General features: G+C 48.0%; 2 protein-coding genes across 11 annotated transcripts in view; one reads left to right on the forward strand and one right to left on the reverse strand.

The window, feature by feature from the left end:
• Nucleotides 1-6,089, reverse strand: part of GDAP2 (ganglioside induced differentiation associated protein 2) — a 43,480-nt gene extending 37,391 nt beyond the window's left edge. For 4 of the 7 annotated variants that reach the window (XM_037910146.2, XM_037910133.2, XM_037910141.2 and 1 more), the window contains exons 1-2: nucleotides 5,810-5,958; nucleotides 1,653-1,899 (exon numbers count right to left, since the gene is read on the reverse strand). In XM_037910146.2, the coding sequence (XP_037766074.1) occupies nucleotides 1,653-1,828 (176 nt within the window). In that variant the 5' untranslated portion in view covers nucleotides 1,829-1,899; nucleotides 5,810-5,958. Of the gene's footprint in view, nucleotides 1-1,652; nucleotides 1,900-2,404 lie in introns of all 7 variants that reach the window. The other 3 variants (XM_007067873.4, XM_027830077.3, XM_043538770.1) reach the window with 3 other exon arrangements.
• WDR3 (WD repeat domain 3) overlaps nucleotides 5,926-12,086 on the forward strand; it is a 40,645-nt gene continuing 34,484 nt past the window's right edge. The window contains exons 1-2 of one of the 4 annotated variants that reach the window (XM_037910168.2): nucleotides 5,926-6,076; nucleotides 7,105-7,307. In XM_037910168.2, coding sequence (XP_037766096.1) covers nucleotides 7,137-7,307 — 171 coding nt within the window. In that variant the 5' untranslated portion in view covers nucleotides 5,926-6,076; nucleotides 7,105-7,136. The other 3 variants (XM_037910159.2, XM_043538769.1, XM_043538768.1) reach the window with 3 other exon arrangements.

The raw sequence follows: 12,086 nt of genomic DNA on the forward strand, positions 1-12,086 counted from the left end.
TGTCACTGGAAATGTGCAGTGTAGGCATTAAGATAAAGTTTAGAGGGTCCCAAACTTGACATTTTCTTGCTTTTGAGAATACATAGAGGAGATATTACATGCACCTAATTTTACTTAATATTTTGTTTATGGAATTTCCTGGATTTTTAATATAGCAATGAGTGTCTTATCGTGGTATGATAAGGGAGCAAGGAATCATCCCTGACTTTCCCTACGGCAAATGGGAATATGGAGGGAACAATTATGTTTGAGGTGGGCGAGGGGGAATATTTGTGAGATCTGGGAGGCCTGGTGGGTCTGTCTCTAGTCTCCCTAATGCCAGTATGATATTACCCCTGTTTCTGGAGCCTGTCAAATGCTGCATCTGATCCAGTTGGCCAGCCTTCGCTCCTCAGAGCAGAGGAGCCTCTGTTGAACCTGCAGAGCTCTGATTTTAAAGAAAGCCTTCTATCACGAACAGGCTATTACTAATACAGTGCTGTCTCTTAGTCTTCACACAGTCAACTTAAGTGCATCTATCTGCTGCTGCTGCTCAGAACACTGAAAAGCTACAGCAAAGTTAAAGATGACTAGAATCTGATGAGTTTTCATTGCTACTGTTAAAAAAAAACCTGTGGGCAACTGGGAAAATGACAAGAATCTGGTCACTTGCACTCTGATACTTCAAGGGAAAGCTCTAAGTAGGGTCAGAGACAGGAATTGAAGGAAGAAACTGAGGCTCAGAGGGGGAAGGATAGAGCAGCAGTGCCCCAACCCACCCATGCTTGCAACAGCTAGGAGGATCTGGGGTGAACAGGCAGGGATCACTCTCTCTGGCTTTATCCTTCTTCTGTGCAGCAACCAGAAGAGGTTGGAGAAAGGGCTGATCTTCAAATTTACCAGACACCTGGGATCTGGAGGGTCACATGAAAGAGAGACTTGAGCAAAGCCGAGAAATCCCAACCCCACTTCTTAGCAGTTGGTAAAGGGGGATAGCTCTTCACTTTACTGCTGGCCCTGAGGGCTTCCCCCACTTTTCATACTTGTCTTCTACTGATAGGGGTAGTCCTCTGGAAATTAGGTGTTGATAAGCGAGAGTGGGTGGGCGAGGGAGAGGAGACGACATAGATGGGGTAAGTTAGCACAGAGAAACACTGTTGAGATAAACACATTGTGGAAGAAGAATATGGACACAGAATACAACAAAGAAAGTATATGGAGGCAGAGAGATAGAGAAGAAAAAAAAACCAACAGACACCAAGGACAGTACAGGAAAAGATACCCCATTATTCTATTATATGAATGCAGAGAATACAAAGTGAGGCAAAACCAGGAAGCACAGAACGTAAAACAAGTGCCAGAAAAAACAATAAGTTGTTTGTTTTAAAATTGCATTAAATAGAAAGGTGATTATATATATTGTAGGGACATGCCCATGCAAGTAGTACAGAGATGAACCTCATTGGGTCCCTCCACTAGCCTTCATCTAAGACTTTACCTATCCTTTCTCCTCCCAGACTTGACCTATGGCTGTACCTCAAGAGAAAAAAGGAGAAAAAATCCACACCACGTGAAGAGCTTTTTTTTGTGGCGATGACCATTTTGCTAGGCACTCTGTCATCACTGCATTCGTTACTGTGGCATCTAAGAAGTCAGAGCTATTTTGAACTTACCACAATATTATTTTTGCATTGATGTCTTTCCTGTATGGGAAAGGTGATCTAACATCAAGTTGGGGTTTTTCAACTTGAGTTTTGTGGGAGTCCAGTTGGTCTGCCTCACTGTAGTCATTCCAGGCTGGCAGAGAATCAATATCCACAAATTGGGAAGGAGCACCCAAGGGATCCATGGAATGGAAACAGCAACTCCTCTTTCCACTACCTCTTCAGCACTCCAGTTCTCACTGGAGTCTTTCTGGTGCTTCAGAGGAGAAAAAAATAGGGTCACAGACCTGGATTTTCACTGAGAACAATTCTAAAAGAGTTAGAGTTTTCATAAAGGAAAGCTGACGAACAATTAAAGCATTTGCAGGTAGCAATGTAGTTAAGATTCACAGGCTATTTTGTTCACAACCTATCCTCTGTATGGTTTCATTTTTTTTATCTCAAAATGTTTGTGCTTGGTCTCAGTACAAAGGTGAATTGTTTTGGAAAGTCTGAGCTAAGATAATTAATCTGTTTTTGAATTATCCAATGGTGAAAAAAACCCCTAATTTTCCGCACTATAAAAAAAATTGTTCCAATTGGTTTGTAAACTTGAACCTTAAAAAATGCTGAATTTATAAACTCCACATTTTGCAGATTTGTGGTTCAGCCTAAGAAAGAAAAATCAAATTTGAAGAAAAGTGATTCAGCATTTTAAGTCAAAAAAGTACAAAATTACATACATATATACATATCAGGATAGATTTTTCTTTTCTGACTACCTTTTACATCCAATCCTCCATCCTCCACTGCAAATGAAGTGCTCTTGAAGTCATTTAGAGTTAAGGGTGCTTAGCTTCTCTTAGGATCAGGCCCTTAGTGCTTTAGTAACATTTAAACACTTTAAAAACAAAACAGTCAAATTTGCTTACTCTCTATTTTGCAAAAATCAATAGCGCCTAGTGGACTGTCAGTCACTAATACAAATTAAGGTCTATTTCTCCCATGCCCCCTCCAAAGGCTTGGGAAGTTTAGCACTTAAGCTACTGTTCAGTTAATTTTTAACTTTGGGTTAATTTAATTGGTAACAACTTTGAAAATCTCTTATTTCTCATGTAGTCAAAAAGAAGATGCATTTTCCCAGGCCTGCTCTGAATCAGCCTGGACATTCTGTAAAGCCACAAACATTGATAAAGCGACTTGCATGCAGTTTAGTAGTGCTCCTAGATTAATCACTAACACTAATTTCTTATACAGCAGCATTTTCAAATAATGCTTTCTATCATCTGATAGAGCAGGCAAATCTGCCTCATCCTAGCAAATGATCACCTGGCCTCCATTATGCACATCTTTTTCAACTCCTGTCTGGACTACAGCAATGCAATATACCTGGACACAAAGCCCTCAGGAAACTCCAAATAGTAAAGAAAACTACAGCACATCTCTTCAATAACCTGCACTACTGAAAACACAAGCAGAATACGAAGGTCAAGGTCTTGTTCCTTACCTTCAAGTAAATTACTCCTGGAGGAATTCTGCACCACTGCGTATGCACAGAATTTATGCCCCTCACAGATTTCTTTGCTTCCCTTCAGAAAAATGACTTTCTAACAGGAAAGCAAAGGGAAGCGACAAGAGTGGTCATGTGATCCTCCCCAAGCATGTTTCAGGTGCCCAGGACAGCCGGCAGAGACGTAAATCACTGTGGGGCGGGGACAGACTGGAGAAGACCTGGCTGGTGGCTCCTACCCTGCACTGGGCTCAGTTGCTAGTCCCGGCTGGGCTGGGGAGGACAGGACTTCCTCTTCCCCTGCACAGCATCCGGGGCCATGTCAGACCCACCCCAACATTTCTCCCCCAGGTGTAGGAAGCTCTGCAAACTCCTCACCACCCTGCTTCCTGCACCCATCACTCCTCAGCTGTAGAGGGAAGGATCACTGTAGAGCTGCTCTCTTATCTGCCCAACCCCTGTGCATCCAGACCCCCTCATACCAAACCCTCCTGCTGAGCCTCATCCCGCCAATGAGCCCCACTCCCACTGCACCTGGACCACTCCAACGAGCCACCCACACCTGGATCTCCATGCACTGAGCCCCAACCAGCTGCACCTGGATCCCCATCCCACTGAGCCCTACTCCCCCAGCATTTGGACCCCCTAACTGAGCTTCCCACACCCAGACCCCCCCTGCCAAGCTCTATCCCCCACACACCCAGACCTCCCCCCCCATCTTCACCTGGACCTCCCTGCAAAGTGCCACTACCATTACACCCAGAACCCCCAACAAGCCCCTGTGCATCAAGATGCCTCCCGCACCCAGATCCCCACCCATATTGCCCCAAACAGAACCCTCTCAACCCACACCTGGATCCCCCCACACCAAGCCCCTCCGCACTTGGATCCTGCCTTGCTGACCCTGCCTACCCACACCTGGTGCACCTGGCACAGACAGGCAGGGCCCTGGGGTGTTTCTGGGTCAGGGTTGGGTGCAGCTTCACCACTGAATCTGCGTCCCAAGGGGGAAGGAAACTACATCGTGATCTCCCATCTCTGTGCAGCCAGTGGCCTGTGCTCCCCAATGCCATGCTGGAGCATCCACGTTTACTTGACAAATTTGCAGAATTTTAAAATATTGTAAGCAGAATTTTTAATTTTTGGTGCAGAATGCCCTCAAGAGTAAGTATTTTAAAGGCCTGGACCCAGCGTACCTAAAACTATGGGATGAAGGCCATGTTTCATAACTCTGCTCCTCAGACACAATGGAACTCTACTCAATAAGGGTAAAGCTGGTTGTGTAGAAGACAGTTTCTTGGGGTCTAGTCCCAGACTGTGGAATGAACTAACACAGGAACTAAGGCTCATTCCAAAACATCACTTTCTTCGGCTCCAAGTGCAAGGTGCACTTCTTTGATCTTGTCTTCTCTAACAGACAAACAGCAGCATGTACACTAAAATAAAAATCCCAAAGCAAACCCAAACCAAAACACCAGAGCAACTAGCACCACAGCAGCGACTGGCATGTTGAAACTGAGAGACAAACATGAACCAGTGAGAAAAACTATTCAGAACCCCATGAGAAAATAAATAGTACTATACTATGTGGCAGTCTGCCATTGAATTAAGGCAGACACTTGGGATGAAACCTCAAATGCACTGAAGCCCTTAGAAACTTGTATCTGTTTCTGACTGAGATCCAAAGTTTGTTCTTTTTGCACAAGTATACATACTTGTTGCGTCACTGAAGCAGGTGGTACATTCCACACGAGCAGAAAGATTAATAAAAACCAGAAGGGAAGCAGAAAAAAGGCAACAGAAACACTTACTGGGAAGAGGGACATATTTGAAAGGAAAGATTGAAAGTTGAAAATATATAGTTTGGCAAAACAATAAATACTAGGGTGGCGGGCATGATAAGTCTAACAGTGAGACCGATACAAAGCAAGGAGGAAGAGAAATTGCGTTAGGTGATACGTAAGGTGCAAATAGGAAAACTTTGAGGAAAACAAAAGCAGAAAAGTTAGACGGAATAATGGGAAACATTAGCCCTGGTCATTTCTCTCTTAGGAGAGTCTTTCACGAGACGCAAGTGAAGTCAGTGACTGATAAGGTCTTCCGGACCGAGAGCCCATCCCTTTGTTTCGGTCTGCGTGCAGCTTCACACCTATTTGCCTCGGGGGGCTACCCCCCCCGCCCCAATAAGCGTCTTGACCTTTCCCGAGATGCGACGGAGCACGGACAACAGCTGCCCCGGCGAGAACAGGGGCTGTGCCCCAGAGAAGGGCCGGCCCCAGGCGCGGCCCCCGGGCAGGGATCCCTCCCCCAGGGGCCTCGCCGAGCGCAATTGGCAGGAACCGAAGGACGCTCCTGGACAAACGCTCGGAGCTTTTCTCAGCGCCCTAAAGCAAGAGACACAGAGACTCCCCCCGCCCCTCCCCCCGTGCCGGCAGGGACACGGGCCCCGCAACCCAACGGACGCGGAGGAGCGGTTCCAGGCCGCGCGGCTGCAGCGGGGTGTGGGGGGGTGTCACAGAGCGACCGGCCCCGCCCGGGCCCCTCAGCACAGAACAGCGACCCCACCCTGCCTAGCAACGTCCGCTCAGGGACCTCCCCCTTAGCAACAGGCCCCAGCGCCATCCCGGGCCCAACCGCTCGCTCGTGCCCCTCTCGCCGCGGATCACCCCTCACTCACGGGCCGGCCCCGCTGCCCCCATCCGGCGAGAGGGTCCCAGGGGTAGCAGTCGACTCAGCAACATCACCCCGGAAATGGGCACTGAGGCTGGCTCCCCCACCCTTCCGCTTCCGGATCAAGACCGACCAATCCCGCACCGAACAGCCGGGGTGAGGTGAGATCCTACGTCACTTCCGCCAGGACGCTGAACGGCCCGGCCGTTGTCCTCTCGTGCGGCGCGAGAGACGGTGTCTGCGCGCGAGTGACCTGCAGAGCCACGTGGGGGCGGTGAGCGCGGGCCCGGCGCGTGGCGGGGGCGGGCTTTGGGTCTTTCGGCGAACGCGGCGTGGCAGCGCCTCCCCCGCCCGCTCGCCCCTTCCCCAGCGGGGTCGGTGGCCCCTGTCTGGCCGGCGCTGCCGGGCCTCGATCCCAGAGGAGCCGGAGCTAGGGGCGCTGCCGCACCCCGGGCTTGAAGTGGTTCCGGTCCCTGTGCCAGGTTTACAGTTTGGTTCAGTGGCGCCCAGCTGCCCCCCGCACTGTGCACATTGTTCCCGCGCCCCTGCTCATTGCCGCCCCGGCAACCGGGCCCTGCCGCTCGCGACCCGGCATAGGCGGCGCCCAGGCGCGACCCCTCAGCCGCGGGGCGCGGCTTGGGCAGCGTGGCGGGTCAGAGCGGCTGCTGTTGAATCCTCTGGGAGGAAAACATAACCCCAAGCCCAGCAGTGTTTACTGGGAAGGAGAAATCAGGGCAGTAGCGATGGTGGGGGCGGGGGGGGAAGGGAACACAGAGTCGGTGTGACTGTGCAGTGCGATAAGGCGGGTGGAAAGCGAAGGTAGCGTTGAGCTGTGTGTGTAGAGGCATCAGGGAGGGGAGAGCAGGGGGGAGGCCTCATCTAGAATATTGCATTTGGTTCTAGGTTCGGTGTTTATGAAAAGATTTAAAAGCAAAATATGTATAACAATGGTGTGATGACAAAGAAGGAGCATGGTAATTCCCTGTAAATACTTGTAGGGTGGCAATTATAGTTCCCAAAGTGGGAATAATTAAGAGTAATGGGAGTAATTGTGCAAAGAAAAATGTAGTCTGAATAATGGAAAAACTTAGCGCAGTCTGGCACACTGTGGGGTAGTCTCCCAAGGGAAGTGTTGAGAACCCCTTTGTTTTTAATGTTTGTCTTCTCCAGTTTAAATAATACCAGAAAAAGTTCTGTGAGTCCACTTGTCCTCTAATGTCATACAGCAGGTCTTTTCCAGCCCTAATTTCTCTTTATACATGAAATTCTTCTCAGTGTTTCTTGTCTTCTGTTTATATCCAGGTCAGCTCCCACCTGGGTCTGGAAATTGCACCATGGGTCTCACAAAGCAATATCTGCGCTACACAGCTAGTGCATTGTTTGGAGTGATTGCTAGCCAGAAAGGCAACATCGTCTATGTGACCCTGCGGGGTGAAAAGGGCCGCTATGTGGCAGTGCCAGCATGTGAGCATGTCTTCATCTGGGACACCCGGAAAGGCGAGAAGGTGATGAGCTGTTTTCCCCCATTGTGAACCAGAATGGGATGATACTGCTGTGTTGTATGGCAGTGAGACTAGAAAACTGTAGCTGCATGAGTTATCTTTGCTGGGAGCTCCCCATGCAGAGAGATCAAATAAACATAGAAATAGTGGCTTCTAATATGCCAGTTTAGTATCATCTGCAGACTTTGCCACCTCACTGCTTACCCCTTTCTCCAGATCATTTATGAATAAGTTGAATAGGATTGGTCCTAGGACTGACCCTTGGGGAACACCACTAGTTACCCCTCTCCATTCTGAAAATTTACCATTTATTCCTACCCTTTGTTCCCTGTCTTTTAACCAGTTCTCAGTCCATGAAAGGATCTTCCCTCTTATCCCATGGCAACTTAATTTATGTAAGAGCCTTTGACAAAGGCTTTCTGGAAATCTAAGTACACTATGTCCACTGGATCCCCCTTGCCCACATGTTTGTTGACCTCTTCAAAGAACTCTAATAGATTAGTAAAACATGATTTTCCTTTACAGAAACCATGCTGACTTTTGCCCAACAATTTATGTTCTTCTATGTGTCTGACAGTTGTATTCTTTACTATTGTTTCAACTAACTTGCCCAGTACTGATGTTAGACTTACTGGTCTGTAATTGCCAGAATCTCCTCTAGAGCCCTTTTAAAATATTGGTGTTACATTAGCTGTCTTCCAGTCATTGGGTACAGAAACTGATTTAAAGGACAGGTTACAAACCATAGTTAATAGTTCCGCAATTTCACATTTGAGTTCTTTCAGAACTCTTGGGTAAATGTGATCTGTTCCCGGTAACTTGTTACTGTTAAATTTCTCAATTAATTCCAAAACTTCCTCTAGTGACACTTCAATCTATGACGATTCCTCAGATTTTTCACCTACAAAGGACAGCTCAGGTTTGGGAATCTCCCTAACATCCTCAGCCTTGAAGACTGAAGCAAAAAATTCATTTAGTTTCTCTGCAATGACTTTATCATCTTTAAGTGCTCCTTTTGTATCTCGATCATCCAGGGGCCCCACTGGTTGTTTAGTAGGCTTCCTGCTTCTGATGTACTTAAAAACATTTTGTTATTACCTTTTGAGTTTTTGGCTAGCTGTTCTTCAAACTCCCTTTTGACTTTTCTTATTACATTTTTACACTTAATTTGGCAGTGTTTATGCTCCTTTCTATTTACCTCACTAGGATTTGACTTCCACTTTTTAAAAGATGCCTTTTTATCTCTCACTGCTTCTTTTACATGGTTGTTAAGCCACGGTGGCTCTTTTTTATTTCTTTTACTGTGTTTTTAATTTGGGGTATACATTTAAGTTGGGCCTCTATTATGTTGTCTTTGAAAAGTGTCTATGTAGCTTGCAGGGATTTCACTCTAGTCACTGTACCTTTTAATTTCTGTTTAACTAACCTCCTAATTTTTGCATAGTTCCCCTTTCTGAAATTAAAAGCCACAGCGTTGGGCTGTTGAGGTGTTCTTCCCATCGCAGGAACGTTAAACGTTTATTATATTATGGTCACTATTTCCAAGCGGTCCTGTTAGTTACCTCTTGGACCAGATCCAGTGCTCCACTCAGGACTAAATCGAGAATTGCCTCTCCCCTTGTGGGTTCCTGTACCAGCTGCTCCAAGAAGTAGTCATTTAAAATATTGAGAAATTTTGTGTCTGCATTTCATCCTGAGGTGACATGTACCCAGTCAATATGGGGATAATTGAAATCCCCCACTATTACTGAGTTCTTTATTTTGATAGCCTCTCTAATCTCCCGTAGCATTTCATCATCACTATCACTGTCCTGGTCAGATGGTCGATAATAGATCCCTATTATACTATTATATTCTTATTAGAGCATGGAATTACTATCCATAGAGATTCTGTGGAACATGTGGATTCATTTAAGATTTTTACTTGATTTGATTCTGCATTTTCTTTCACATATAGTGCCTCTGTCCTTCCACTATATTTTGTACCCCAGAATGATTGTGTCCCATTGATTATCCTCACTCCACCAGGTTTCTGTGGTGCCTAGTATATCAATATCCTCCTTTAACACGAGGCACTCTAGTTCACCCATCTTATTATTTAGACTTCTAGCATTTGTGTATAAGCACTTTAAAAACTTGTCACTGTTTATTTGTCTGCCCTTTTCTGATGTGTCAGATTTATTTTTTATGTGAATGTTTCTCGTCTGATCTGGCCCGTACTTTATCCTCTTCCATCCTTTCCTGACTAAAACCTAGAGAATCTTTATCAATAGCAGGGGTGGGCAAACTTTTTGGGCCGAGGGCCACATCTGAGTGGGGTCCTGAGTGTATGCAGGGCAGGGGGCTGGGGTGCGGGAGGGCGTGTGGGAGTGGGTGCAGTGTGCAAGAATGGGCTCAGGGCAAGGGATTGGGGCAGAGGAAGGGTGCGGGGTGTATGAGGAGGCTCAAGGAAGGGGGTTGGGATGCGGAGTGCAGGAGGGGGCTCAGGGGAGGGGTGCAGGAGGGTGTGGACTGCGGGAGGAAGCTCAGGGCAGGGGGTTGGAGTGCAGGCAGGGTGCGACGGGGCTCAGGGCAGGGATTTGGGGTGTGGAGTACGACGGGGCTCAGGGCAGGGAGTTGGGGGGTGGGTGCAGGAAGAGTTTGGGCTCCAGCCCAGTGCTGCTTACCTAAAGTAGCTCCGGGGTGGCAGCGGCATGCACCAGGGCCAGGGCAGGCTCCCTCCATGCCTGCCCTGGCCCCACCCCTCTGGGAAGTGACTGGAACCATGTCCCTGCGCAGCCCATGGGGGGGGTGGGGGGGGCACAGGGCTCTGTGCGCTGCCCTTGCCACATCTCCAGGTACCTCCCCTGAAGCTCTCATTGGCCGCAGTTCCCTGTTCCCGGCCAATGGGAGCTGCGGGGGGCGGTGCCTGGAGGCAAGAGCCATGCATGGAGCCCTCTGCTTGCCCCTCACCCCCCGGGACCCAGGGACGTGGTGCCGGCCATTTCTGAGAGTGGCGTGGGGCCTGCAGCACCATGGGGGGCAATCCCATGGGCCGTTGTTTGCCCACCTTGATCAATAGACTCGCCTTTCAGAGAAGTCTTTGTCTGATCCACGTGCTCTGCTGCAGCACTTGGCATTCACCCGTCTCTTAGTTTAAAAACTGCTCTGCAACCTTTTTATTGTTAAGTGCCAGCCATCTGGAGCCCATCCTTCTTGTATAGGCTCCCCCTATCCCAAAAGTTTCCCCAATTCCTAATAAATCGAAAGCCCTTCTCTCTACACTATCATCTCATCCACCCATTGAGACTCTGAAGCTCTGCCTGCCTGGCCCTGCGCGTGGAACTGGAAGCATTTCTGAGAATGCCACCACGGAGGTCCTGGATTTCAGTCTCTTTCCTAGCAGCCTAAATTTGGCCTCCAGGACGTCTCTCCTTCCCTTCCCTATGTCATTGGTACCTACATGTATCATGACCACTGGCTCCTCCCCAGCACTACACATAAGTCTATCTAGCTGCCTCGAGAGATCCGCATCCTTCGCACCAGGCAGGCAAGTCACCATACGGTTCTCCTGGTCATCACAAACCCAGCTATCTATGTTTCTAATGATCGAATCTCCCATTACTAACATCTGTCTTTTCCTAATGACTGGAGTTCCCTCCCCTGGAGAGGTAACCTCAGTGCAAGAGGATACCCCAACATCATCTGGAAGGAGGGCCCCAACCATGGGAAGGTTTCCCTCTGTTCTGGTTGACGGCTCTCTTTCTCTGAGCCTTTCATCCTCCTTAACAGTGGAGGTGGGACAAATCTACAGTGTCCCGGAAAGCCACATCAGCATACCTCTCTGCCTCCCTTAGCTCCTCCAGTTTCACCACCCTGGCCTCCAAAGCCCGTATGTGGTCTCTGAGGGCCAGGAGCTCCTTGCACCGAATGCACACATATGCCACACGCCCACAGGGCAGGTAATCATACATGCTGTACTGAGCACAATAAACAGGATAGCCCCCACTCTGCTGCTGGGCTTCTGCCTGCATTCTCTCCTACAGCTACCTAGGTTAATGATAGGATTTTTGTTTAAATCAAGAAGTTATGATTATAGTTTAGTTTAAAGGTTTTAAAGAATGGCAAGTGTACCTTGCCTCTTCCCACTCCCCTTCCAAACTCCCTCTCAGAACTCCCTGTTAGTGATCCCTGGTTGCTCACTGCTTTATAAAGCTTTGACCTTCCTGATAGTCCCACCCCCGACTAAGGCTCAGCCAATGAGAAGAGGCTTCTAGATTTCAAACCTTGTTTAGAAGCTCACAGCTTCCAACTGACGGCCACGGCACACAGTCCTTCAAACAGACAGACAAACACAAGCTCAGCACACAGCATATAACCCACAAACACACACTACAGACAGCCACTTACCCCAAGGGTCCCGTATTTGCTCTTCCTTCACCTCTCAAAACTCCCTGTTAGCGTACCCTGTGGGGGGACCTTTCCTACACAAAACGTAACTGATCCTGATTCTTTCCTTTGATCTTAAATAATTTATTCAGATAGAAAGGAGTATGAGTCAGTCCCACTGAGCCATTCTTCCTTGTTACTCCTAGAGTTGAGTATGAGATTTGAAGCTCCACTGTTGACATTGCAGAGCATCACAAAGAGACATGAAGAGTACTGCTTCAAATGACACATTAGACCCAGAGCTACACTATCACAGTGCTTTAGGGGTCTTTTGGAATGCTGAACTCATGTACACCCTATGGAAAAAAAAATAATTCAGTTGTATGCCTAAGAGGAGCTGGAATGGAAAGGAAT

Source organism: Chelonia mydas, chromosome 1 (genome assembly GCF_015237465.2).
Source record: "Chelonia mydas isolate rCheMyd1 chromosome 1, rCheMyd1.pri.v2, whole genome shotgun sequence".
NCBI lineage: Eukaryota > Metazoa > Chordata > Testudines > Cheloniidae > Chelonia > Chelonia mydas.